Genomic DNA, 25472 nt, shown 5'->3' on the forward strand with positions numbered 1-25472 from the left:
AGGTGGCAGGTTCGATTCCCATCATGGGCAGCTGCATATTCCTGCATTGCAATTTATTGTGTATTTAGTACTTTGTTTGACCAAACTGCGGGAGGCAGTGCAGGACAGGAGTGCCTGGCGTGCTGTGGTCCATGGGGTCACGAGGAGTCAGACACGACTAAACAACAAAAATATTTTGTGGGGAGCTGCCGAGAGAGGCCAGGGAAACCAAGACAGATAGGTGGCATGTAAATAGTAAAATTATTATCACGATAGATGACGCTCGTGTTCCCTTCCAGTTCCAGAAGCCCCTGCTATCCTCCTCTGTAAAGTTGCCCAGTTCTTTCAAGCCCCCTTGAGCTGTGGTCCCAACCCACAGGTAGGTGGGTGGGCCGGGCGGAAGAAGACTCCCTTGGCGCTCTCCGGGTGTCGGGGACGTGCTTCCCCATCACATGAGTGTCAGACTGTCCTGCTGCAGGCTGAGATGAGGAAGGAGAATCTGCTGACTCACAGGCCAGCGGGGCCACCATGAGACACAGCCGGGTGATCTGTCTTCCCGGCCCGAGGTGGCTCACAGCTCATCTCCTGCACCAGAGACCACCACCGCCTGCTTCAAGGCACCCAGTATCACCAGCAGCATTCACTGGGGGGGAAAGGGCACGTATGTCCACTTAGATAAAATTTATACACTGGTTATTAAACCTCAAACCAGTTCACCAAGACGATGAAACGATATAATGACCACTAATATAATAATAATAATAATAATAATAATAATAATAATAATAATAATAATAAAATTTATTATTTATACCCCGCCCATCTGGCTGGGTTTCCCCAGCCACTCTGGGCGGCTTCCAACAGAAAAATAAAACACAATAATCTATTAAACATTAAAAGCCTCCCTGAACAGGGCTGCCTTCAGATGTCTTCTAAAAGTCTGGTAGTTGTTTTCCTCTTTGACATCTGTTGGGAGGGCGTTCCACAGGGCAGGCGCCACCACCGAGAAGGCCCTCTGCCTAGTTCCCTGCAACTTGGCTTCTCGCAACAAGGGAACCGCCAGAAGGCCCTTGGCGCTGGACCTCAGTGTCCGGGCAGAATGATGGAGGTGGAGACGCTCCTTCAGGTATACTGGACCAAGGCCATTTAGGGCTTTAAAGGTCAGCACCAACATTTTGAATTGTGCTTGGAAACGTACTGGGAGCCAATGTAGATCTTTCAAGGCCGGTGTTATGTGATCTCGGCGGCCGCTCCCAGTCACCAGTCTAGCTGCCGCATTCTGGATTAGTTGTAGTTTCCGAGTCACCTTCAAGGGTAGCCCCACGTAGAGCGCATTGCAGTAGCCCATGTGATACAGTGATAATGTAAAAGTTTCAAGAAGCTACCACAACAATACAAACCTAGACAGCATCTTAAAAAGCAGAGACATCACCTTGCTGACAAAGGTCCGTATAGTTAAAGCCATGGTTTTCCCAGTAGTGATGTATGGAAGTGAGAGATGGACCATAAAGAAGGCTGATGGCTGAAAATTTGATGCTTTTGAATTATGGTGCTGGAGGAGATTCTTGAGAGTCCCATGGACTGCAAGAAGATCAAACCTATCCATTCTGAAGGAAATCAGCCCTGAGTGCTCACTGGAAGGACAGATCCTGAAGCTGAGGCTCCAAGACTTTGGCCACCTCATGAGAAGAGAAGAATCCTTGGAAAAGACCCTGATGTTGGGAAAGATTGAGGGCACAAGGAGAAAGGGACGACAGGGGACGAGATGGTTGGACAGTGTTCTCGAAGCTACCAACATGAGTTTGACCAAACTGCGGGAGGCAGTGCAAGACAGGAGGGCCTGGCGTGCTCTGGTCCATGGGGTCACGAAGAGTCAGACATGACTAAACGACTAAACAAGAACAACCACACAAGAAAGCCCCACTTTGACCTAATCTAGCTGCAGTCCTCTTCTTACATTCTCACTGTTTCTTTTTGTTTCCTTTTTTTTAATCCCCTCTTTTTATTTAGAAGCTTTATACCCTCTCCCCCAGTACTACCACTTGTGGGGCAGAGTGAGGTGGGAGAATCGCAGGATTATAATCCAGAATGCGGCAGCAACTGGTGACTGGGAGCGGCCGCTGAGACCATATAACACCGGTCCTGAAAGATCTTCATTGGCTCCCAGTACGTTTCCGAGCACAATTCAAAGTGTTGGTGCTGACCTTGAAAGCCCTAAATGGCCTCGGTCCAGTATACCTGAAGGAGCGTCTCCACCTCCATCATTCTGCCCGGACACTGAGGTCCAGCACCAAGGGCCTTCTGGCGGTTCCCTCCCTACAAGAAGTAAGGTTACAGGGAACCAGGCAGAGGGCCTTCTCTGGTGGCACCTGCCCTGTGGAATGCCCTCCCATCAGATGTCAAGGAAATAAACAACTATTTTACTTTTAAAAGACAAATGAAGGCAGCCCTGTTTAGGGAAGTTTTTAATGTTTGATGCTGTATTGTTTTTAATATTTGGTTGGAAGCCGGCCAGAGTGGCTGGGGGAACCCAGTTAGATGGTCGGGGTATAAATAACATGTTGTTATTGTTGTTTGTTTTAAAACACGTAAACTCTATACAGCAGAGCAGCAGCTGAACTGGAAGCAGCTCAAGGAAGGCATCTCAAAAATAAATTTCAAAAACGAATGTGCCTGGTGCCAAAAAGACCTCCCTGGAGGTTGGGCGCCGCAAGCAGGGGCCCAGCGCCTTGCCCCCAAAGATTGCGGGGGGGGGAGGAGAAGGATCGCGCACTGCATGCTAGAGTTCCCAGGTTTGATCCCGGGAAGTGTCTCCAGGTCATTGGGTCTCCACACGGACTACAACTGCCATCATCCACGACAACTGGCTAAGCTGATGCTGGACGATGGGAGTTGTAGTCCAAAGACGTCTGGATGGCGTTGTGTTAGCTGAGTTGCATTAAATGGTTCGCTCACCTGTCTCCCAGAAGCCACCGTGCCTGAACTGTGCTGGGCAGGCCAATGGACCCGCCTACCCCCCCTCCCCCGGTTAATTGTGGCCTTAGGTTTTTATTTAAAAAGAATAAAAATACGCAGAGCTCAACAGCGGCAGCAGAGAAGGTTCGGCTGCGTTCTGCATCGGGTGTCGGGGGAAGCAAACCACACACGCCCCCAGGATCCCGTGGCTACTGGGTATTTGGCAATTCAGCACCGCAACTGAGTCACTGGTTGTGAAGGCAGCAAAATTCATTTCCTTCCCTTTATTTGAGAGCTGCGGGACCACGAGACAGAAGCGAGCAGAGGCTCCCAGGACGAGAGACGGAGAAGGTGCGGCGGATCGAGCCCTGTTCGGAGAGATGGGGCTGGCTGCGATGTCTTCAATTTGGCTCATCGGATGCTTCTTCCTGGCAGGTTGGTACAAATAATAATAATAATAATATATTATTTATACCCCGCCCATCTAGCCAGGTTCCCCCAGCCACTCTGGGCGGCTTCCAACAAAACATTAAAATACAGAAATCAAACATTAAAAGCTTCCCCAAACAGGGCTGCCTTGAGATGCCTTCTTAAAGGTCTGGTAATTGTTGTTCTCTTTGACCTCTGGTGGGAGGGCATTCCACAGGGTGGGTGCCACTACCGAGAAGGCCCTCTGTCTGGTTCCCTGTAACTTGGCTTCTCGTAGCAAGGGAACCGCCATAAGGCCCTCGGCGCTGGACCTCAGTGCCCGAGCAGAACGATGGGGGTGGAGACGCTCCTTCAGGTATACTGGGACCGAGGCCGTTTAGGGCTTTAAAGGTCAACACCTTTATATATTTGTCTGTACCCGGCATCCTAGTTCCCTTTGTTGTGTGGCTTAGAAAGGGGCTAGGCAGCAAGAACCATAGAGTTGTTGTGTTCGGAGGGACCCCAAAGCTCATCCAGTCCCAGGAATCTCAGCTAAGCATCCATGAAAGTTGGCCATCCAACCTCTGCTTAAAAACCTCCAAGGAAGGAGAGCCCACAACCACCTGAGGGAGAATGGGTCCGATAAACCTCTTGACTCCTCTCCAAAAGAGGCAGCGTGGTTTTGATGTTGGACTAGGGCCTGGGGGAGACCTGGGTTCAAATCCCACCCCAGCTCAGCCATGAAACCGACCTTGGGGGCCTGCCTTGCCCTGACCTGCCTTACGGGGTCCTTGCGTGCATGAACTGAGGAAGAAGAACCGCGCGAACAACCGCCTTGAGAAAATGGTGGGACAGAAAGGCGATAGGTTTTGATTTGATTAATAAATACAGTAGGTCGGTCGGAGAGATGTTGTTGAACTGAGGTTAGGGGCTGGGGAGAATGGAAGCTTGGCTGGCACTCATGGGTGCCCAGGACTGATGTTTCCATCTCTCTCTCTCTGCCCAGCTTACAGCTCTGCTCAATATACGGGGACGTCCCGACCGGCCACAAAAGAGACAGGATTTCTGGAGTATCCGCTGTGCTCTGGCACCGATGCCACCAACCCAGGCTGCCCGCACCGCAAGAAGTCGGTTACGCTGCTGCCCTCTTTCACCAAGACCACGGAGACGACCACTCAACGTCCCCCCACGAAGCACCATGCTGTGACCAACCACACCACGGCCCACCCCACGAAACACGCCACGGCCCGCCCCACGAAACACGCCACGGCCCGCCCCACGAAACACACCACGGCCCACCCCACGAAACACACCACGCCCCACCCCACGAAACACAGCACGCCCCACCCCACGAAACACAGCACGCCCCACCCCACGAAACACACCACGGCGCACTCAAAGAACCACACCGTGCCCCACCCCACTCTGCACCCCAGGAACCGCACCACCCCTCACCCCGCCCCCACCCGTCAGCCCACGCAGCCACCCGTTGTCTCTGTCGGAGATTACGTGGTCCCTAAGGGCTCGGACCCGTGTTTGCGGGTTCAGGCAGCCCTGCAGCTCCGAGTCCGCTATACTGACAAGGCCAAGCAGGAGGTAAGAGATCCGTGCGGCTGTTGGGGAGGTGGCCCCTTCCAACTCTACAATTCCATGACCTCGGAAGGTGGTGGCCTGTCTGCCATCAGAGGCTCTTAAGCCCAGGTCGGGACAGCTGCCTGTCAGGGATTCTGCGAGTCCTGCATTGCAGGGGGTTGGGCTGATTGACCTCTGGGGTTCCCTCCCAGCTCTACGATTCTGTGGTTCCATCGGAACGAGGAACGTTGAGCAAGGAGGGACTGGCCTCCTGGGGGACGGGAAGAGGCCGATCAGCTCCGAGTGGTCATTTTTGCTTCCCTTTTTTCCCCCTTTCCACATCGCAGGCCCAGTGGCTTACGCTGGGAGGGGACTGTCAGGGAGCAAAGCTCAGTGGTTATAGAGGACAGGAAGTTTTTGTGTGTGTGTTGGACCACCTGCCCTCGGCCTCCTTCCTGCCCCTCTGTGCGGCAAGGGAGCGTGCCATTTCCCTCGGTAACGGTTTCCGATTCGATTTCCCACAATGTAATGGGAAGCCGAGAGAACAGCTATGGCGGGGCAGGCGAAGCTAAAAGATGAAAAATGAAACTTTGAAACAAAGGGTTAAAGTGGCAAAGTCCAGGCAAAGAATATCGACATTATCTGATGGTCAAGTTCCACGTCTGCCAGACTTTCTTGAACAGGATGGTTCTGCTGTATTATGTAAAAATCAAGGGAAGGCAGAATCATATAAAACATGCCTGGAGGTTCTAGTCCTCATCAAAATCTCGAATTAGACGTGGTTTTCTCTACGATTCTAGGATTTGACGTCAATGAGTGGCAAAGTCTCTGAATACATCAGGCCTTGACAGACGTCTTAGGATTGCCTGAGAAATATATGTATAGCCCAGTATTTAAATTTAAATAGCTTCAGTATTTATGGGTTGTTGCTTTTTTTTTTTTTAAAGGAAAAGGAAAATACGCATTGGCTGGGCACTTAGAGAAGGTTGGTTACTTAATACTGGGGTTTCAATTGCTTCAATTGCCCTTGTATGGCTATCTGCCGTGGATGTTTCAGCTGAGAGTCCTACATTGCAGGGGGTTGGACTGGATGACCCTTGGGGTCACCCTCACCCTCCCAAATTCTACAATCCCACGATTCTGTGTTTCCAATTCCACAGTGCCCTCCCAATTGCAGGGGACCTAATCCCGAGGGCCGTTTGCACCATTTCCTGTTTACGGCATGTGGCAATATCTTCTGCTTGCTTGTACTTTCGACAGCCTTTAATAAATTCATAAAAAATGGTGCGTGCTTTAGAAAGGGGCGGCGGGGGGGGGGGAGAGCCTGTGGCTTTGCAGTTTAGGCTTAGAAGCCCCAGTCTTCAGAGGGAAGTGAGAACTGTGGCATGGGGAGGTAGCAGTGCGCAACCTGCAGACAGAAGACGGAACTGGATAGGTAGAAAAAATCTGAGCAAATGCAGAGGGGGGAGAGAGAGAGAGAGAGAGAGAGAATGAGCTCCAGAATGGTGGTGCAGCAATGAAATTGCTGACACATTTGCAAAGCTAAACAGGATCTGGTATGGTTTCGAATTGGATGGGGCATGACATATTGAGATTCATGCATTGCAGGGGGTTGAGCTAGATGACCCTCAGGGTCCCCTCCAATTCTATGCTGTCAGGGCTCACTCTGGGTACCGGCAGGATTATCTGGGCCCGAGCAGTGCACAGCAGGTGGACTGGGAACCCCCACCCCTCTCCTAAGCTGCTGCTTATGTACACGTGGGAAGAGAAACTGGAAGGAAGTTCTTCTCGCAGCACAGAGTTGAACTGTGGAACTCCCTCCCACTGGAGGCAGGGATGGCCACCAACATGGATGGCTTTAGAAAGAGGATTTGGCCAATTCATGGAAGAAGTGAGGGTTATCGATGACCGCTAGTCAGGATGGCTGTGTTTTGCCTCCACAGTTGGAGGACACGATGCTTCTGAATCCCAGTCCTCCTGCAAACCACAGGAGAGTTGCTCTCGTGCTCGGATCCTGCTTGGGGGTGTGGCTGGTTGGACGCAGCACACTCTGCTCACCTGCAGCCTTGCCATTTCCCACCCACACTTTGACCTATTAGGTTAGCTAAGCTTGCTTTTCAGCTTCAAATCCTCCAGTGGGAGATGCGTGACGACAGCCTTAGCTTTCTATGTCTATAGAAAGAAAGAAGCCTAGCGCTCAGGAATCCTGGGTCACTGCCTAAATGGGCGCAACGGGGCTTGTGCCAGTTTTTCCCTCCTGCTCTAGGTCCAAGCTGAATTTCCTGGGGATTTGTATGGTCCTCCTCTCTCACACACCTTCACTCTTCCTCTCTTCCAGCTCTGGGGGAGCTTTGCAGTGAACCCTAACCGCACAGAGTTTTCCGGGAACTGTACCAACCAGACAGCTGTCCTCCACCTGCATTTCCTAGAGGGCGACCTTCTCTTTACTTTCAGAAAGGTGAGAGGGAGAATTGGAGAAGGGAGGTGGCGGGGAAGAGGGGGCGGATTGTCGGATGTTGGGGGGGGCGCGCGAACATCTAATGAACCAAATTGCGTCCGATGCAACCTTGAAGGGAAGGGCTTGGGTCTCCAGGGATGTGCCTGCAAGGGCACAGCAAGGCTGAAGGCCAGGATCCACTGGGGGGATCACCTTTGCCATGATTATCCTACGGCAGGCATCCCCAAACTGCGGCCCTCCAGATGTTTTGGCCTACAACTCCCATGACCCCCAGCTAACAGGACCAGTGGTCAGGGAAGATGGGAATTGTAGTCCAAAACATCTGGAGGGCCAAAGTTTGGGGATGCCTGGTATAACCCCAATGCCTGGTCTTTAAAGGTACACTGCATAGCTGCCAAGTCTCCCGTTTTCCCCGGGAAATCCCCGTTTTTCCAGCTGTTCCTAGCTGAAAAAATGGATTTTTTTGTTTTTTCCCAGTTGCAGTGAGTGCGAGGCGGCCATTTTGGAACTGGGCAAAGCAGCATCAAAAGTCACTTCTGAGCATGCTCCGCCCAGTTCCAAAATGGCGGCAGCGCTACTTCCGGTCTGCTATTTCCGGCCCGGTCCCTTAATTCTCTGACAGCAACTTGGCAGGTATGGTACACTGCCTCTGACCTTGGAGGTTCTATTTAACGACTGTGGCCAACAGCAAGCAGACCTCTCCTCTCTGTGAATTTCTCTGATCCTTTCCTTCTCTGAAAATTTCTTCTGGTCCCAAAGAATGAGGGGTGTTAAGGAGACCCCTATTCCATTCCCAGATGCAATTCCCTGAGAAGGGAACCACCCTGGGAATAGCAGCTCTGAGAGAGGAATAAAGGTATCCAAGCAATTTTTAACCAACTACAATTCCCAGCATTCTCTCGGCATTACCGTTTAAAGTGGTACGACACCAGTTTAATGGACAGCACTATGGAGGCTATGGAGCATCTAGCCTTGTGATTCTCCAGGGTCTTGTGTTTACCTTTGATACTTCAAATCTAATATCCAATCTAAAATTATTATTATTATTATCAGGCAGGGTCCGATTCAAGTTGATTAAGTGTGTCTTTCCTTCCCGGGCGGGGAAGTTCAGGAACGAAATGAGAAAGGGGGGAGTAGGAACACTTAAACCTACAAAGTGAAAAAGCACCTTTCCCCCTCTGTGTTTATCTTAAAATTAGCAGCATACTTTCTTTTAAAAGTTGATGGAATTTGTTTTGAAAGTTGGCTGAGCGGACCGCTGCACTGAGCGCAAGGCCTTGCTTAGATGTCTGGCTGCGTTCGGCGCATGACTGGTGAACTTGTAGCAAACCTAACCTGGCACAAAAACCAACGCACACGCCTCCCTCGAAAGGCAGGTCCCCTGAACATTCCCGCATCGTACAGACCCACGCCCATCAACCCCGCGGGTTCAGATGCGTCACGAGCGCAGCCGTGGGCGTCAAGACGACTCGGCTGCAACTCGGGGAGGGAAGCTGATCTGGCCTGGAAACTCCTCGCTGATCCAAGCCATGAGTCACTCTCTGGCAAAAGGTCCTTCGAGCCGGCTGCATCGGAAGCCGGAAAGACTGGCTTGGCAGAGGCCTGCTGGTGCGCGCCGACCCCATCCTAAGAACCTAAGAAGAGTCTCCTGGATCAGGCCCCTCCAGTCCAGCATCCTGTTCTCACAGCGGCTGGCTGGAAGCCCTAATGGGAAGCTCACGAGCGGGATTCGAACACAAATCCCCTCTGCTTTCAGAAGCATTTCCTGCCTCCGACCGTGGAGATAGCCACCCTGGCCAGTAGCCACCCTCTTCCATGTATTTGTCCAATCCTATTCAGGTTGGCAGCCATCGCTGCCTCCTGTGGAAGGGAGTTCCACAGTTTGCGCTGCATGAAAAAGGACTTCCTTTCGCCTGTCCTGAATCTTCCAACTTTCAGCTTCACAAATTCTAGTGTAATGAGGAAAACTTTTCTCTCTCTGCTTTCTCCACGCCACGCAGTTTTTGTTTCTATTCATTTATTTATATTTTATAAACTTGAATCACATCACCTCTTCTCCAAATTACGTCCCCAGCCAGCTCTTCTCCAAATTAAAGTGTTGATTTCAACCACTGTCAACCACTTCCCCTTCGGAGAGACACGTGCCCAGCTAAAGTTCAATCACCCCATTGGAGAGGAGGAACAAAACACGATTTTTTAGAAGTTTGAAACTTCAAAATGGTGCATTGGGAGGCTATTGCTGCTAGTCCTCCGGGAGGGCAGGGGCGTGGGAATTAATACGGAACGGGCGTTTCTAGCTGGGCGGTGAATTGGCTTCGTCCTGTAAACCTTGCAGATCCTAAGCTGCAGCCTGTGTTAAGAGTTACCCTAAAACAGGCATCAATCATGAAAAACAAACCCAGATTTCTTTGTCTCCTTAGAATTATACCAGAAATACATTCTACCTGAGTCGGGTGCAGGCCTCCCTAACGTACCAGTTCCACCAGGCTGCAGGTAAGGTCATTTGTGGGGGGCTGGCTCTGAATTCGGGGGTTGCCATCATTGTTCATGGGCCTCTTGAGGCGAGGACTATTCTGCTATGGAAATGCTCAAATCGGGGGCTGCTACACCAGTTGAGTTTCTGCCTGCCGTGCAGCTCTTTAAAAAAGACAAATGTCATGTCCATAGTAAGCCCTGTAAATGTCTTTTTTTATGGGGTTCCACCCCAGCCGCAAGCCTGTTTATGACGGCTTTGGCCCGCCGGCAAATTTTAGAGGGTGATTCGGAGGCTGGAGGGAACAGAAAGCGAATCCAACCGAGATGAGGAAGGCTTTTCTTCCACCTTCAGCAGCTAAAGGGATCACAGAACAAGCAGAGAGTGTTGTTTCTCCTTTGCGGGGTGGAGCAAAAGGAGCCATCGGGGGTCGGTCACATTCCGGAGGGTTGGAATAAATGACCCTTGGGGGTCCCTTTCCAACTGTATGGTTGTGTGAACTCGCACGACGATTCTGCCAGGTAGGCTATAGGCTGAGATTTGCCGTGGCTTCCCAGAGGCGATTATGTATTAATCTACATGCCGTGTGAGATTCAAGAAGGGCTTCCGGGTGGTTCAACAGGCCCCAGACCGCTCTCTTTGTCCCTCCAGGGCAAACCTTCAGAGCCGACAATTCCTCTCTCCGCGAGTTCGAGGCCAGACTCGGACACTCTTACCAGTGCCGGAACCGCACATTGGTCCTGGCGGAAGGCTTTCATCTCAGCGCCCTGCAAGAGCGGGTCCAGGCCTTTGACCTTCAAGATGGAAAATTTGGAGAAGGTAATAGCCTCCCTGCGTCGTACCGCAGTTATTTCCTTTTCTTTAAACAGCTCTACTTCAATGTGCAGGTGTCTCATAATCCAATGCATTGTCAAGTCTGAACTTTCCATCCCATCCTTTTGTCTGCAGACTTTTTGAGTGTCTCTCTCCAGTTCGGTGTTTTTGCATGTATCCCGATTCTCCTTCCTCTCCTCACCTCAATTCTTCTTTGCCCGTTTCAGCCGAGGTCTGCCCGGAGCAGAGACGGACCCTATTGGTGCCCATCATTATCGGAGTCCTCCTCCTGGTCCTCATCCTCATCGTGGTCGTGGCCTTTTTGATCGGGCGAGCTCGTACCCACAGGGGGTATCAAACCATTTAAGGGGGAGCCGTTTCCCACAGCTGGGCCTAAAGAGAACCAAGAATATGGGATTTTTTTTTATTGGGGCGGGTGGGGGGTGGGTTATCTTTCTGCAACAGGCAATATTGGACAGGGGCTCCTTGACCCCCCCCCCAAGGGGAGGGGTGGGAGTTCTCCGAGTTGCTCGACTCGCACCTGTTTCATTCACTTGCTTGGACTGCTGGCTCACACAAGACACACCTGGGGGAAGGGAAAGGACATTTTGTTTCTGCACAGAGAGGACCCCACTCTGTCAAGGTGGGAGACCCAGGTGCAATTTGTGTGCTACGGAGCAGTTACATCTCACTTCTGCCAGACTGTACTTTTAACCTGGGAGAAGCACAGAATTGTACTGCTGGGATCCACAAGAGAGACATCTAGTCCGACCGCCTGCCGCAATGCAGGAATGCATCTAAAGAACCCCCAACAGGTGGCCGTCCGTCCTCTGCTTAAAAACCTCCGATCTCAATTGAAACGAGGCTGGGCTTATTTCTGGAGCAACTATCCTTCAAGATCAAGTGTTTGGGCAAAGCTTTCGCGCCGACCACGTAAAGTATTCTCCTAGGTGTGGGACTCCCTCTCCCCAAAAACTTGTATTAAGCACTGGTGCACATACCATCAATATTCTGTATTTCGGTGTATTTCGATTCCAAAAGTATGCCTCATATAAGGTCCACCAGTTTGCTCCTCGAACCCTTTCGGCTGCTCTGCTCTGCGAACCCTTTAGGGGGATTTGAGACCCCCCCCCCCTCAACTTCATACGCAAAGTGCTCTGATCCTAAGCTCTTCAGGTAGAACCCACCGCTGGCAACTAAACAGGTCAAATAAATGCCTTTAAAATTTATTCAGGTACTGGCGATTTTCCTTCCTCCTTTGTTCGTTGAGCCGAGTGCGAGGAGTAGAGAGGGCCGTTCCCAAACGTCAACTAAGACACCTCTGGGCTGGGGAGGGTGTACAGCAAGGCAGCACAGCTTATTGAAGTCTCGTGGCCTCACCAGGATCCTACGAACCCTCCACCCCCAATCCCATCGCCCCTGAGATTTGACCCAAGTTTCCAAACATGCCTGGAAATTCACGCGGCTGTGACGATACCTCTGCATTACCTGGATGGAGAGATTAGTTTAGACGTCTCTGGCTTTCGTGTGCCTGGATTGCACCCTGCCATACCAAAGATTAAGCACATCTCTTGCTCTCTGCCCTTTGGCTCCTGCCAACTGGTACCACAAAGAGAGACTGTGGCCCTCAGACTCAAAAGGCTTCCTGTCATGAGGACCTGAAACTTCTTTGTTTCCTTTTTTTTTTAAAAAAAGGAAAGGCAGTTGCTGGATTTTTCACCTAACAGCAAGCACTGCAGCAGGCTTCCTCAACCTCGACCCTCCAGATGTTTTTGGCCTTGAACTCCCATGATCCCTAGCTAGCAGGACCAGCGGTCAGGGATGATGGGAATTGTAGTCTCAAATCATCTGGAGGGGCGAGGTTGAGGAAGCCCTGCGCTACAGCCTGTGTGTCGTTTTTATTTATTCATTGCATTTAAATCCCACCTTTTTCTCAAGGGTGCCGACGCACATGGTCCTCCCTGTCCTCATTTGATCCCCACAACAAACCCTGTAAGGTTAGGATGAAAATGACAGACAAACCCAGGGAGTTTCGTGGCCAAGTGGGGATCTGAACCCGTGTCTCCCAGGCCCTAGTCTGATACTCTCACCGCCAGGCCGCAATGGCTCTGGAAATCAGACTCTTTTCCACACACACAGATGCTTCCCATGTTCCAAGAGCTGTAATAGCTTAACCTGAAAAAAACTACAGACGTAGCAGTTTTTAACTCAACACAGGAAGCACGTGACAAAGAGAGGTTTTATTAAAGACTGGTATTCCCCACTTCCCGCAAGCTCCAAACCCACCTTCCCTTCCAATCAGATACGGCACACTCACTGCTAACCTCCAAATTCCAAATATTATTCGGTCTTCCCCAATGCGCCCCCCCGCCCTCCCAAGCCACCCTGCTTTTCTCCTATTCCCAACCCACTCTTGCATTTTGGGCACTAGTCCTCAGGATTGGAAACACAAATCAGGTGAAATAATTGCTGCTAACGTTATCCAGGGAGGTTGCTGATGGCGAATGCTGAACGTCAAAACGCATGGCGTCCATGTGCCTTGGCCTTCGCCAACCTGCCACCGCTGGGCAGTTTTGGACCCCAATTCTTCTCAAGCCCCTGCCAGCCAGGGCAGATTTGCCTGCCGAAACGTTCTGTGTAACCTGATGGCCTACAGATTCCCGCAGCGACTCGAGCTGCTCCGTTCCCAGAGGAGCATTTTGCAGCTCCTCCACTTCTTCCCCAATCAGCCTCTCAGCGCTGATGCCAGCGCATCACGGATTGCCACGGCCTCCGTGTCTTCCTCCTCCACCCTGCTGTCATTGAGGTGTTCCTCCCGCTGTTCGTCTGCGTAGTGCTCCATCCAGCAGGGCTGAAAGACATCTCCCCGAGCCTCGCAGACATTGTGGAGGGTGCAGCAGGCGGCGATGAGGGTGGGCAGGAAGGAGACGTCGGTGTCGTTGCGTTTGGTGAGGCAGCGCCAGCGTCCCCGCAGGCGGCCAAAGGCCACCCCCACCACGGTCCGTGCGGCAGCGGTGTACTCGTTGAAGCGGTGTTGGGCGGGAGTTAGGACCTCGTCCCGGTAGGGCCTCATAAGCCACGGGAGGAACGGGTAGGAGCAGCCGCCCAGCAGGTAAACGGGCACCTGCACCCCACGGATGGCTTGGGACGCCCCTGAAAACAGCTCGCCCTCTTGCGCACGCTGGTACAGCTCGGACGTGCACAAAACCTGGGTGTCCGTCACCCGTCCCGGGCAGCCGACGTTGATGTCCCAGAAGCAGCCGCGGGAATCGACGGCGGCCTGGACCACCACCGAGTGCCACCCGTGGCGGTTGTAGTAGCCCGCGGCGTTCTCGTTGGGCGCGCGGATGGGAACGTGCAGGGACCCCAGCACTCCGGCCAGCTGGGGCAAGGGGAAGCCGTTCCCCGCGGCCACTTCCGCAGGGTCCGGGGGCCGCACGTACAGCGGCGTGAGGATGCCCACCACGGCCTCGCACACATCGCGCAGAATCTTGCAGACGGTGGAGCGCGAGACGCCAAAGAGCTGCTCCACCGCCCGGTACTCGGTGCAGGCGCCCAGGCGCCAGAGCGTCATGGCGAGTCGCACGTCGGCCGGGATGGCACGGCGCATGTTGGTGTCCCGCCGCTGGATGGCTCCGCGCAGCTGAGCGCAGAGGTAGTCGAAGGTGCCCGGCGAGACGCGGAAGTTCTCCACCCACTCCCACTGGCTGAACGCCTTGGCCCGCACGATTTCCCAGAAGGCCGAGCTGCGAGCTTTGCTCCACAGGCGCCGCTCCCGCAGCAGCCGGGGAAGGCTGCCGTCTCCGCCGCTGCCGCTGGGGTCCTGGCAGAAACCTGCCAGGCCGGGAGCCCGGGCCAATGTCCGGCAGAGCCACAGCAGGGCGAAGCGCTGGCGTAAGCGGGCCTGGGCCCGGCGGTGGCGGGCAGCGCGGCGGTGGCGGGCAGCCTCCCTCAGGCGTCGGCCCCGCTGGAGGCGCATGTAGTAGAGGAGGCACAGGGCCACTGTGCCCCGGCTGAGGGTGGGCAGCAGCTGGGGCGCCTCCTCGCCCCTCCCTTGGCCAGGGGTGCCACTTGGGGGGCAAGATGGCTGATCAGGCGTGGCGGCCATTTTGTTCCTTGACCAAAGTTTGCCCAGCCAATGGGAAAGGGGCAACTCAGCTCACGGTGCTTAGGAAGGATGCCAAGCTAAAAACGGCGCGTGCGCAGATTAACCACACCACACACAGAGACGTCCCACAGAGAATGCGCACGCGCGAGTTAAGGCGGCCGCCGCGCGCCCTGCGCACGCGCTGCTCTTTTAATGGCGGCCCGGTTTGCCTCCGCACGAGGCGCGCCTGCGCATTTTTTGGAAGGGTTGAAATGTCCGCCGGGCAGGTCGGAAGCGCTGCGCATGCGCACCCGGCAAGGCGTTTCTCTCGCTCGCTCTCCGGCGCGTAGGGGTTATGGAGGCGGAAGTTTCGCCCAGCTTCATTTGCTCCCACCTTCGTCAAAATGGCGGCGTCGACGGCTCTGAAGGGCCTGCTGGTCCCGCACGTCCTCCCGGAGAACTGCTACGACGAGCTCTTCCTCAGCCTCAACCTCTTGCACAGTGAGTCGCGCTCTCTTCGACGCCCTTTTTGTCCTATTGGGGACCCGTAACGTCGTCGCCGTAGCAACTCCTGGCCTGGCGGAAGTGTCCTGTGGGGGCGACTGGGCGCCATTTTGGTGAAGGGCGAAATTTTATCCCGGCTATCTTGGGTGGCCATTTTGGTAGGGGGCGGAAGTGGCGTCGGCTCCGTTTCCGGGCCTCGTGTCTTCCTTCACCTTGTAGCAGGGCGGAAGTACCACGGGATTTTTAATTTTATTAACATTTAGGCCTAGAATTACAATGAAGCTATCCTTTTGGGGGAGAACTTTTTAAAAAAGTTTTCAATATGAAGATGCTGTTCATCGTCTCCTCAGCAGGGTCATAGCCGAAGCACAGCGAAGGCCCTCGGCGCTATGTCGTTTTTGGGCACGAAATTCCTATGGCAGCCGAGGATCTTTTAAGCTCCTCCTCTTTCCCCTCAAGCAGGGCTGTCATTGGCTAGGCTCCTGTCAGGTAGACTTCTAGCAGGTGAAGCGTTTCCCAGCGTACTGAGGAAGTGATGAGGGAAACCTCACCGGTGGAATGTCTGCCTGCCATGCAGAAAGCAAGGCTACTGATCTCTCATGGAGCTGTTGTGGATCCCTTTCAGCGAAGGCTGCTCAGTGCAGAAAGTGGAATCACAGCAGTATTAAAAAAGGGAAAAAAGCATCACTGTTAGCAATTAATTATGTTTTGTGTCCTTTTGTCTCTTTCCCCCTGTTCCTTCAGTTCCATGCCTCAAAATCCTCATCAGTAAAGGCCTTGGATTCGGCATCGTGGCTGGTTCCCTCATGGGTACGGACACTTGGACTTCCCAGTCAGATAATCTAACTTTTAATATAAACTATAAGGTTTTTTAAAAAGGTTTTTCTGTTTTGTTTTGTGCATGTGTATTATCTGTGGAATATATATATGTGTGTGTGTGCCGTTTTGATTTACATTGGTAAGAAAAAACCCAATAGGTTTAATAAATAGTACTTATAATAATACTACTGAGAATACCGTAAAAGAAGACTAAGAGCTGAGATAGGTAGATAGAATTTATATACTGTACTGCCCTATACTCGGAGGTCTCAGGGCGGTTCAGAGAACCAGATCAACATAAAAACCGCAATATATTATATATATAGGTAAAGGGACATCTGACCATTAAGTCCAGTCGCGGATGTACTCTGGGGTTGCGGCGCTCATCTCGCTTTACTGGCCGAGGGAGCCGGCGTACAGCTTCCGGGTCATATGGCCAGCATGACAAAGCGGATTCTGGCGAACCAGAGCAGTGCACGGAAACACCGTCTACCTTCTCGCCAGAGCGGTACCTAGTTATCTACTTGCAGTTTGACGTGCTTTCAAACTGCTAGGTTGGCAGGAGCAGGGACCGAACAACGGGAGCTCACCCCGTCGCGGGGATTCGAACCGCCAACCTTCTGATCGGCAAGCCCTAGACTCTGTGGTTTAACCCACAGCGCCACCCGCGTCCCGATATTATATATATATATATATATATATATATATATATATATATATATATATATAAACAACAACCCAATAACACACACACACCCCTCTCTGTCTCCTATTCTCTGGCCTGAACACCTCCCACTTCTCAATCTCCTCCTTAAATTGTGGCGCCCAGAACTGGACACAGGACTCCACGCTGGGTCTGTCCGAGGCAGAATAGAGTGGGATTCTGACTTCTTCCTCCCTCTTTCTGCAGTGAAGCTGCCCCAGATCTTCAAGATCCTGGGGGCCAAGAGCGCTGAGGGGCTGAGCTTCCATTCCATCCTCCTGGAGTTGCTCGCCATCACCGGCACCATGGCCTACAGCATCGCCAACACTTTTCCGTTCAGGTATGGGCAGCATCCGAGGCCTTTCTATAGCTGCGATTCATAGAACCATAGAGTTAGAAGGGCCCCCCGAGAGTCATCTAGCCCAACCCCCTGCAATCCTTTGCCCAACGCGGAGCTTAAACTCCTATGACCTCAGAAGGTGGCGGACTCTCCTGCTTTTGAAGCTGTGTCTTCAGCCTGCCAAGCTACTGAGCTCCCAGAATTAATTCCTAATATCCCTGCATTGCAGGGGGCTGGACTAGATGACCGACAGGATCCCTTCCAACTCCACAATCCTGTGATTCAGTCTACAAACTGGGTCATACTCCAAATCATCTAGCACCCTCTTCAACTTCGGGACCCGCATTTCGCCTCCCAAGCTTCTGTTGCTCCCCCACTCCCCTGCCCTTTTCCGAACCCACCACTTCCAACTATCTTCCCCTTCTAGACAGATCCTCTTCGCCACCCCATAATCGATTCCGGACCTTAGTGGGGAGGGCTGAACCAAGCTACGAACCCAGAAGCAAAGCAGCTTTAAAAACAACAACTTTTATATTAAATGTAAAACAAGCAGGAGCAGGGTATTCCAAGAATTCAACGAAAGAGGGTGGGGAGTTGAGCACTGTCGGGTAGAAGGTAATGAGATGAAAGAAATAAAGAAAAATACGTACTAAAGAAGCAATATGGCAGTATTCCATGATAAGATGTGAACCGAGGGTCTAAATTAAACATGCATCTTCCAAAACCGTGTCGTGGTTTGGTTAAATAAGCTACAGTCAGACAGCCACAGAGTCCAACGGGCCTGCTTCCCCTCTGAGAACCGATGGGTCAGATTCTCCTTTGTGGCCGTAAATAAGTTTTTTGTTTTTTTTTAAAACAGTTCCTAATAGAGAACATAAAAACGTCCTCTCCCCCCCCCCTTGAGCCACGACTGAAACGGGCAGCTCTCAGGAAGTGAGTTGTCTGTGTCTTGCTGCTAGGTAATTTGGAGTTCTCTCAAGCTAAGCACAACCTGAGGTCCACGCAGACCTTTCGACTGGTGGCGGTGCCGAGTTCGAATCCCCACATTTGTTTTCACGCGCACACAGTCCCACTAGTTACAGGAGCGGGTGGCCACCTCCTGCTCTCTTAACAGCCCCCTGATCTGCAGAGGTCTAATCCTTTGCCAGATCAATATCGCCAGCCGATCCCTGGAGCAGCAGTTTTAAAGGCGTTGGGGCTGATTCCTAATATCCCAAATCCTGCCCTTTTTTTGGGAGGGAGGTGGTGGTCCAGTGCTCTAGTTGCTGATCTTCTCACACCCATTTTGCTCCTCTTTGCTGTTGGTGGTGGAAGGAAAACAACGCCTTAAAGGAGGGAGCTGTTACCTGCCTGGAAAAAGAGTTTGGATCAAGAGACTTCAATTCCCCACTAACACAGCTTTCTTTCTTTCTTTTTTTCCTCCACAACCCCCCCCCCCAACAGTTCCTGGGGCGAGACTTTATTTCTCATGTTGCAAACCGTGGCCATCGGATTCCTGGTGCAGCATTTCGGGGGCCACACAGGACGGGGTGAGTTCGGAACCAGAGTCTGGAGTACGTTTAATAGACTCATAGTTGGAAGGGTCCCTGGGACCATCTAGTCCAACCCCCTGCAAGGCAGGAATATGCAGCTGTCCCACGCGGGGATCGAACCTGCAAGCTTGGCGTTATCGGCACGGCACCCCAAACGGCTGAGCTATCCTCAGGAGTTTCAGGAATTTGGAATGCATGCTATCTGTGTAGCATGTACGTTTAGCCCTTGTGTCTTGTTTTGATCCCATCAGCTGGATGGGAGAGACTACGCGATAGAAGTTTGTAAAATTATGCCTGGCATGAAGAAAGCTTTTCCTCCTCCTCTTGTAGCACTCAAAGCCCGTAGAAGCTGGAATGTTGGAAGGTTTAGGGCAAATAAATCTTATTTTATTCTCGCGGCACACAGTTAAACCTGTGGAACTCCCTCCTGCATGAGGCAGCCGCGGTGGCCACCAAGTTGGAAGGCTTTAGAAGATGATTGGACAAATCCACGGAGGAAGAGAGGCTGCTGTCGATGGCTGCTAACCAGGATGGCTCTGCTCTGCTTCCACAATTGGAGGCAGCGATGCTTCCAGAGGACAGGATCACACTTCAAAATGACCTTAACAGATTAGACAAGTGGGCCAAAGCAAACAAGAGAAATGTAAAGTACTACACTTGGGCAAAAAAAAAAAAAATGAAAGGCACAAATACAGGATGGGAGACACCTGGCTTGAGAGCAGTACATGTGAAAAGGATCTAAGAGTCTTGGTAGACCACAAACTTGTCATGAGTCAGCAGTGTGATGCAGCAGCTAAAAAAGCCAATGCAATTCTGGGCTGCATCAATAGGAGTATAGCATCTAGATCTAGGGAAGTAATAGTACCACTGTATTCTGCTCTGGTCAGACCTCACCTGGAGTACTGTGTCCAGTTCTGGGCACCACAGTTCAAGAAGGATACTGACAAGCTGGAACGTGTCCAGAAGAGGGCAACCAAAATGGTCAAAGGCCTGGAAACAATGCCTTATGAGGAACGGCTTAGGGAGCTGGGTATGTTTAGCCTGGAGAAGAGAAGGTTAAGGGGTGATATGATAGCCATGTTCAAATATATGAAAGGAGGAGGGAGAAAGATTGTTTTCTGCTGCTCTAGAGAAGCGGACACGGAGCAATGGATTCAAACTTCAAGAAAGAAAATAGTGTATCTGAAGAAGTGTGCATGCACACGAAAGCTCATACCAAAATAAAAACTTAGTTGGTCTTTAAGGTGCTACTGAAGGATTTTTTTTAAATTTTGCTTCAAAAAGAAGATTGCACCTAAACATTAGGAAGAACTTCCTGACAGTAAGAGCTGTTCGGCAGTGGAATTTGCTGCCAAGGAGTGTGGTGGAGTCTCCTTCTTTGGAGGTCTTTAAGCAGAGGCTTGACAGGCATATGTCAAGAATGCTTTGGCAGGGGGTTGGACTGGATGGCCCTTGTGGTCTCTTCCAACTCTATGATTCTATGATTCTGAACGCCGGTTGCTGAGAGCCCTCCTTATATTCTTAAGCCAGCTTGCGGGGCTGCCTTCGTGACATAACGCTTCTGTTTCAACCCCTAGGTGTGTCCTTCCTGCTCGCCTACTTTGGAGTCCTGGCCCTCCTGCTCTCCTCACTCACACCTATGTGTGTCGTGACGGCGCTCCAGGCGTTCAACATGCCCGCCGTCATAACAAGCAGGGTAAGGGGCACCCGTGCCTGCACCCAGGGGTGTGGGGACTGGAGAAACTCTACCCCATATGCGGGCCTGCTTGCCTGAGTCTCAAACTCTGCGACACCCCTTATCCCTCTCGCTCCTGCAAAGATTGCAAACCTGCCTGATGTTTTGTGCTCTTGTTTTGGGGACCAGCGGCTCCCAAAGTGGGTGCTGCTGCCCTGGGGGTGGGGGCCGCTAAGAGGCAAGGGGTGTGTGTGCTGGAGATGGCTCCCCCCAAGCACACCGTAGTCAGAGATCAGGGGGTTTGGGCTGGGTGGTCATCAGTATGCGGATGATACCCAGTTCTACCTCTCTTTTAAATCGGAACCAGTGAAGGTGGTGAATGTCTTGTAGGAGTGTCTGGAGGTGGTTGGAGAATGGCTGGTGGCTAACAGATTGAGGCTGAATCCTGACAAGACAGAAGGACTGTTTTGGGGGGACAGGGGGCAGGCAGGTGGGGGGGACTCCCTGGTCCTGAATAGAGTAACTGTGCCCCTGAAGGACCAGGTGAGCAGCCTGGGAGTCATTCTGGACTCACAGCTGTCCATGGAGGCACAGGTCAATTCTGTGTCCAGGGCAGCTGTTTATCAGCTTCATCTGGTACGCAGGCTCAGACCCTACCTGCCCGCGGACTGTCTCGCCAGAGTGGTGCATGCTCTAGTTATTTCTCGCTTGGACTACTGCAGTGCACTCTACGTGGGGCTACCTTTGAAGGTGACCCGGAAACTGCAATTAATCCAGAATGCGGCACCTAGACTGGTGACGGAGTGGGAGCAGCCGCCAGGATCATATAACACCAGTCCTAAGAGATCTGCATTGGCTCCCAAGCACAATTCAAAGTGTTGATGCTGACCTCGAAAACCCTAAACGCCTTGGCCCAGTATATCTGAAGGAGCGTCCCCACCCCCATCGTCCTGCCCGGACACTGAGGTCCAGCTCTGAGGGCCTTCTGGTGGTTCCCTCCTTGCGAGAAGTGAGGTTACAGGGAACCAGGCAGAGGGCCTTCTCGGCAGTGGCACCTGCCCTGTGGAACGCCCTCCCATCAGATGTCAAGGAAAATTATCCTATTTTCAAAAGACATCTGAAGGCAGCCCTGTTTAGGGAAGTTTTTAATATTTAATGCTGTATTGTTTCTAATATTCGATTGGGAGCCGCCCAGAGTGGCTGGGGAAACTCAGCCAGATGGGCGGGGTATAAATATCTTCTTCTTCTTCTTCTTCTTCTTCTTCTTCTTCTTCTTCTTCTTCTTCTTCTTCTTCTTCTTCTTCTTCTTCTTCTTCTTCTTCTTCTTCTTCTTCTTCTTCTTAGTTGACCAGCCTAAACCCTCGAGCAAAACATCCTGTCGCTTCCAAAACTGTCTCCTTTGCTCACGTTTGCCTGTATTTTCGATTTGACCCAACCTGTTGGGTTGTCTTTGCAGGGCTCAGCAGAGGTCTAGCTTTAGCATTTTTTGGGGGGGGGGGAGCGGAGAGAGCCACAGGACTAATGGGGAATACTTTGCTCAAGGCTCAGGTGGCCTCCGTGCCTTCCATCAGCTTCAGCTGGTGGCCCAGCTACGCCTCTATCTGGACAGGGTTAGCCCAACTCCTGTTGTCTATGCTCTGGTAACCTCAAAGTTAGATGACTGCAATGCGTTATGCGTAGGGCTGCCTCTGAAGACGGTTCGGAAACTTCAGCCGGTGCAGAATTCAGCGGCCAGGTTGCTCACCGGAGAAGACGGTTCAAGCATATTGCACCGATCCTGGTCTAACTGCACTGGCTAATAATTAGTTTCCGGGCCCAATTGAAAGTGCTGGTTTCGACTGTAAAGCCTTAAACGGTTTAGGACAGTGAGACCTCAAGGACCGCCTCTTTCCATATGAACCTACTGGACCCTGAGATCATCTTCTGAGGCCCTCTTTTGTGTGCCTCCTCCTCGAGAGCTCCGGAGGGTGGCAACACGAGAACGGGGCCTTCTCTGCAGTGGCTCCCCGTCTGAAGAATGCTCTCCCCAGGGAAGTTTGCCTGATGCCTTTATTACACACCTTTAGGCGCCAGGCAGAAACATTCCTTTTTCACCTGGCCTTTGGTTGATCTTATTGACATCCAACACCCTTTGAAAGTGTGGCTCCTTGAGGGGGGGGGCGTTAATGGGTTCTTGTTCTTATTTTGATTTTATATATTGTAAGCTTTTCTGTGAACCGCCCTGAGACCTCCAGGTATAGTTGTTGTTGTTGTTGTTGTTTAGTCTTTTAGTCGTGTCCGACTCTTCGTGACCCCATGGACCATAGCACGCCAGGCACTCCTGTCTTGCACTGCCTCCCACAGTTTGGTCAGACTCATGTTCGTAGCTTCGAGAACACTGTCCAACCATCTTGTCCTCTGTCGTCCCCTTCTCCTAGTGCCCTCAATCTTTCCCAACATCAGGGTCTTTTCCAAGGATTCTTCTCTTCTCATGAGGTGGCCAAAGTATTGGAGCCTCAGCTTCACGATCTGTCCTTCCAGGGAGCACTCAGGGCTGATTTCCTTCAGAATGGATAGGTTTGATCTTCTTGCAGTCCATGGGACTCTCAAGAGTCTCCTCCAGCACCATAATTCAAAAGCATCAATTCTTCGGCGATCAGCCTTCTTTATGGTCCAGCTCTCACTTCCATACATCACTACTGGGAAAACCATAGCTTTCACTATACGGACCTTTGTCGGCAAGGTGATGTCTCTGCTTTTTAAGATGCTGTCTAGGTTTGTCATTGCTTTTCTCCCAAGAAGCAGGCGTCTTTTAATTTCGTGACTGCTGTCACCATCTGCAGTGATCAAGGAGCCCAAGAAAGTAAAATCTCTCACTGCCTCCATTTCTTCCCCTTCTATTTGCCAGGAGGTGATGGGACCAGTGGCCATGATCTTGGTTTTTTTGATGTTGAGCTTCAGACCATATTTTGCACTCTCCTCTTTCACCCTCATTAAAAGGTTCTTTAATTCCTCCTCACTTTCTGCCATCAAGGTTGTGTCATCTGCATATCTGAGGTTGTTGATATTTCTTCCGGCAATCTTAATTCCGGCTTGGGATTCATCTAGTCCAGCCTTTCACATGATGAATTCTGCATATAAGTTATATGCAGGTATATAACCGGGTATAGAGCGGTATATAAATTCAATAAATAAATAAAATGTCACACCTCTTCCCTGTGTCCCCCCCCCCGACAGCTCCTGCAAGCAGCCACAAACTACCGCAACGGCCACACAGGGCAGCTTTCTGCCGTCACAGCCTTCCTGCTTTTTGCGGGCTCTCTGGCCAGGATCTTCACTTCCATCCAGGTAGGCCGGGATTCACCTACCTGGGGAGGGGGGGGAAAGGCGTCATTCAAGGCTAGCAGGAAGGAGGCGATGGACTTGCAGGAAATCAAAACCCTTCATTGCTTTCTGTATTTCGGTTGAGGGCGGGTGGTGTCTAGATGTTGTTTTTAATTATAAATAAAAAATTTTATGGCATTAGCCGGTTGGCCATAGCACATAACACATAAAACAGTGTTTCCCAACCAGTGTGCCTCCAGATGTTTTGGGACTACAACTCCCATCATCCCTAGCTAGCAAGACCAGTGGTCAGGAATGATGGGAGTTGTAGTCCCAAAACAGCTGGAGGCACACTGGTTGGGAAACACTTGACATAAAACATTAAAATAATAATAATAATAATAATAATAATAATAATAATAATAATAATAATAATAATAATGGCGGTAACCTACTGCTATTATACAGCACATTTATCAAACACTTACAAAACATTGGATATAAAAACATATAAAACAGAATTTGGTAAAAAAAACCTAGGATGCATCATGTGTGTTTTGACCACTGGGGAATGTTTAATGAAATCCGCGTCTAGAGAAAATTAGCCAGTCGAGAGAGCTCTGAGTTTCAGGGCCTGCAAGATATAAATGGCCACTCGGCGGGTAACCCTGGGGTTAGCGTCCACCAATAGGAATTTCATGCGGTCGTCTTCCAAGGCGATAAGCGAAGGAATTAGTATGAGGAGCCTTGGAAGACGACCGCATGAAAAAAAACGTCGGAAGCTGCCTCGCATGCATCTCAACGTGAGCAGGCAGGTATCGGGGGGAGAAGTTGGGGTGCAAATAAAATCAGCCAACCTGACACATTTGCCCCCTCCCACCCCTTGCAGGAGACAGGAGACCCCCTCATGGCTCTCACCTACGTCGTGGCCTCATCCTGCAACAGCATCATCACGGGACAGCTGATTTATTACTGGAACGTCCCCGTGGACAAGCGCAAGAAAGAATAAGGAGTCCTGGAGGGGTTCGCGACTCTTTTCCCGCCCCCCTCCACACACCCCACCACCCTCCTGGACAAGAAAGGGGCCATTTTCCCAGGAGTTTTCCCTCTCTCTGTCTCTGCATTCTGAGCCAAGGGACAGTTGCAAGTCTTTTGCTCTGGGAATCTCGTGGGACTTGTAAGCTGGATACTGGGGTTGCTTTTCTTAACCAGCTATGACCCCCACCCCGCCAGCAGGGCCAAGGTGGGGTGTGGGAAGCGCTCAAAGGCCTATGAGGAATAATTGTATATTCAGGGATGGGGATCTGCCTCCCAGGAATCCAAATACAGAGAGTATCATGACTCGGCGTTCTTTAATCCAGCCCTTCACTCAGAACAATGAGTACTAGAATCTTGAGTTCTCTTGCTGGGAGATTTGGCCGTAGCTCAGCGACAAGAGAAGTCTAGTGTCCCGGTCGAGGGAAGGAATAATCCCCGCTCTATTCTGCCTTGGTCAGACCACATCTGGAGTCCTGTGTCCAGTGTCTACTTCTGGGCAGCACCATTTAAGGATGATGTGATGAGATGGGTGGCCAAGATGATCGAGGGCATGGGTAGGCAAACTTGACATGAGTCAGCAGTGTGATGCAGCAGCTAAAAAAGCCAATGCAATTCTGGGCTGCATCAATAGGAGTATAGCATCTAGATCAAGGGAAGTAATACGGTAGTACCACTGTATTCTGCTCTGGTCAGACCTCACCTGGAGTACTGTGTCCAGTTCTGGGCACCACAGTTCAAGAAGGATACTGACAAGCTGGAACGTGTCCAGAAGAGGGCAACCAAAATGGTCAAAGGCCTGGAAATGATGCCTTA

The 25472-nt window shown here is 51.5% G+C and overlaps 3 protein-coding genes across 3 annotated transcripts; 2 read left to right on the top strand and 1 right to left on the bottom strand.

The window, feature by feature from the left end:
- The first annotated feature begins 3088 nt into the window (after positions 1-3088).
- Positions 3089-11887, top strand: CD68 (CD68 molecule). Its single transcript, XM_060281931.1, has 6 exons — positions 3089-3369; positions 4349-4938; positions 7253-7372; positions 9793-9865; positions 10497-10664; positions 10886-11887. Exons 1-6 carry the CDS (start codon positions 3315-3317, stop codon positions 11023-11025), a joined length of 1146 nt encoding a protein of 381 aa, XP_060137914.1. The 5' UTR covers positions 3089-3314; the 3' UTR covers positions 11026-11887.
- A 1140-nt stretch (positions 11888-13027) lies between these two features.
- Positions 13028-14566, bottom strand: LOC118095414 (uncharacterized). Its single transcript, XM_035136658.2, has one exon. It carries the CDS (start codon positions 14266-14268, stop codon positions 13384-13386), a length of 885 nt encoding a protein of 294 aa, XP_034992549.2. The 5' UTR covers positions 14269-14566; the 3' UTR covers positions 13028-13383.
- A 396-nt stretch (positions 14567-14962) lies between these two features.
- MPDU1 (mannose-P-dolichol utilization defect 1) lies at positions 14963-24962 on the top strand. The gene is made up of 7 exons (XM_060281932.1): positions 14963-15246; positions 15994-16059; positions 16979-17111; positions 18555-18640; positions 20221-20339; positions 23535-23645; positions 24511-24962. Exons 1-7 carry the CDS (start codon positions 15150-15152, stop codon positions 24628-24630), a joined length of 732 nt encoding a protein of 243 aa, XP_060137915.1. The 5' UTR covers positions 14963-15149; the 3' UTR covers positions 24631-24962.
- Positions 24963-25472: the final 510 nt, after the last annotated feature.

The sequence above is a fragment of the Zootoca vivipara genome, chromosome 13, assembly GCF_963506605.1.
Source record: "Zootoca vivipara chromosome 13, rZooViv1.1, whole genome shotgun sequence".
In the NCBI taxonomy this organism is placed as follows: domain Eukaryota; kingdom Metazoa; phylum Chordata; class Lepidosauria; order Squamata; family Lacertidae; genus Zootoca; species Zootoca vivipara.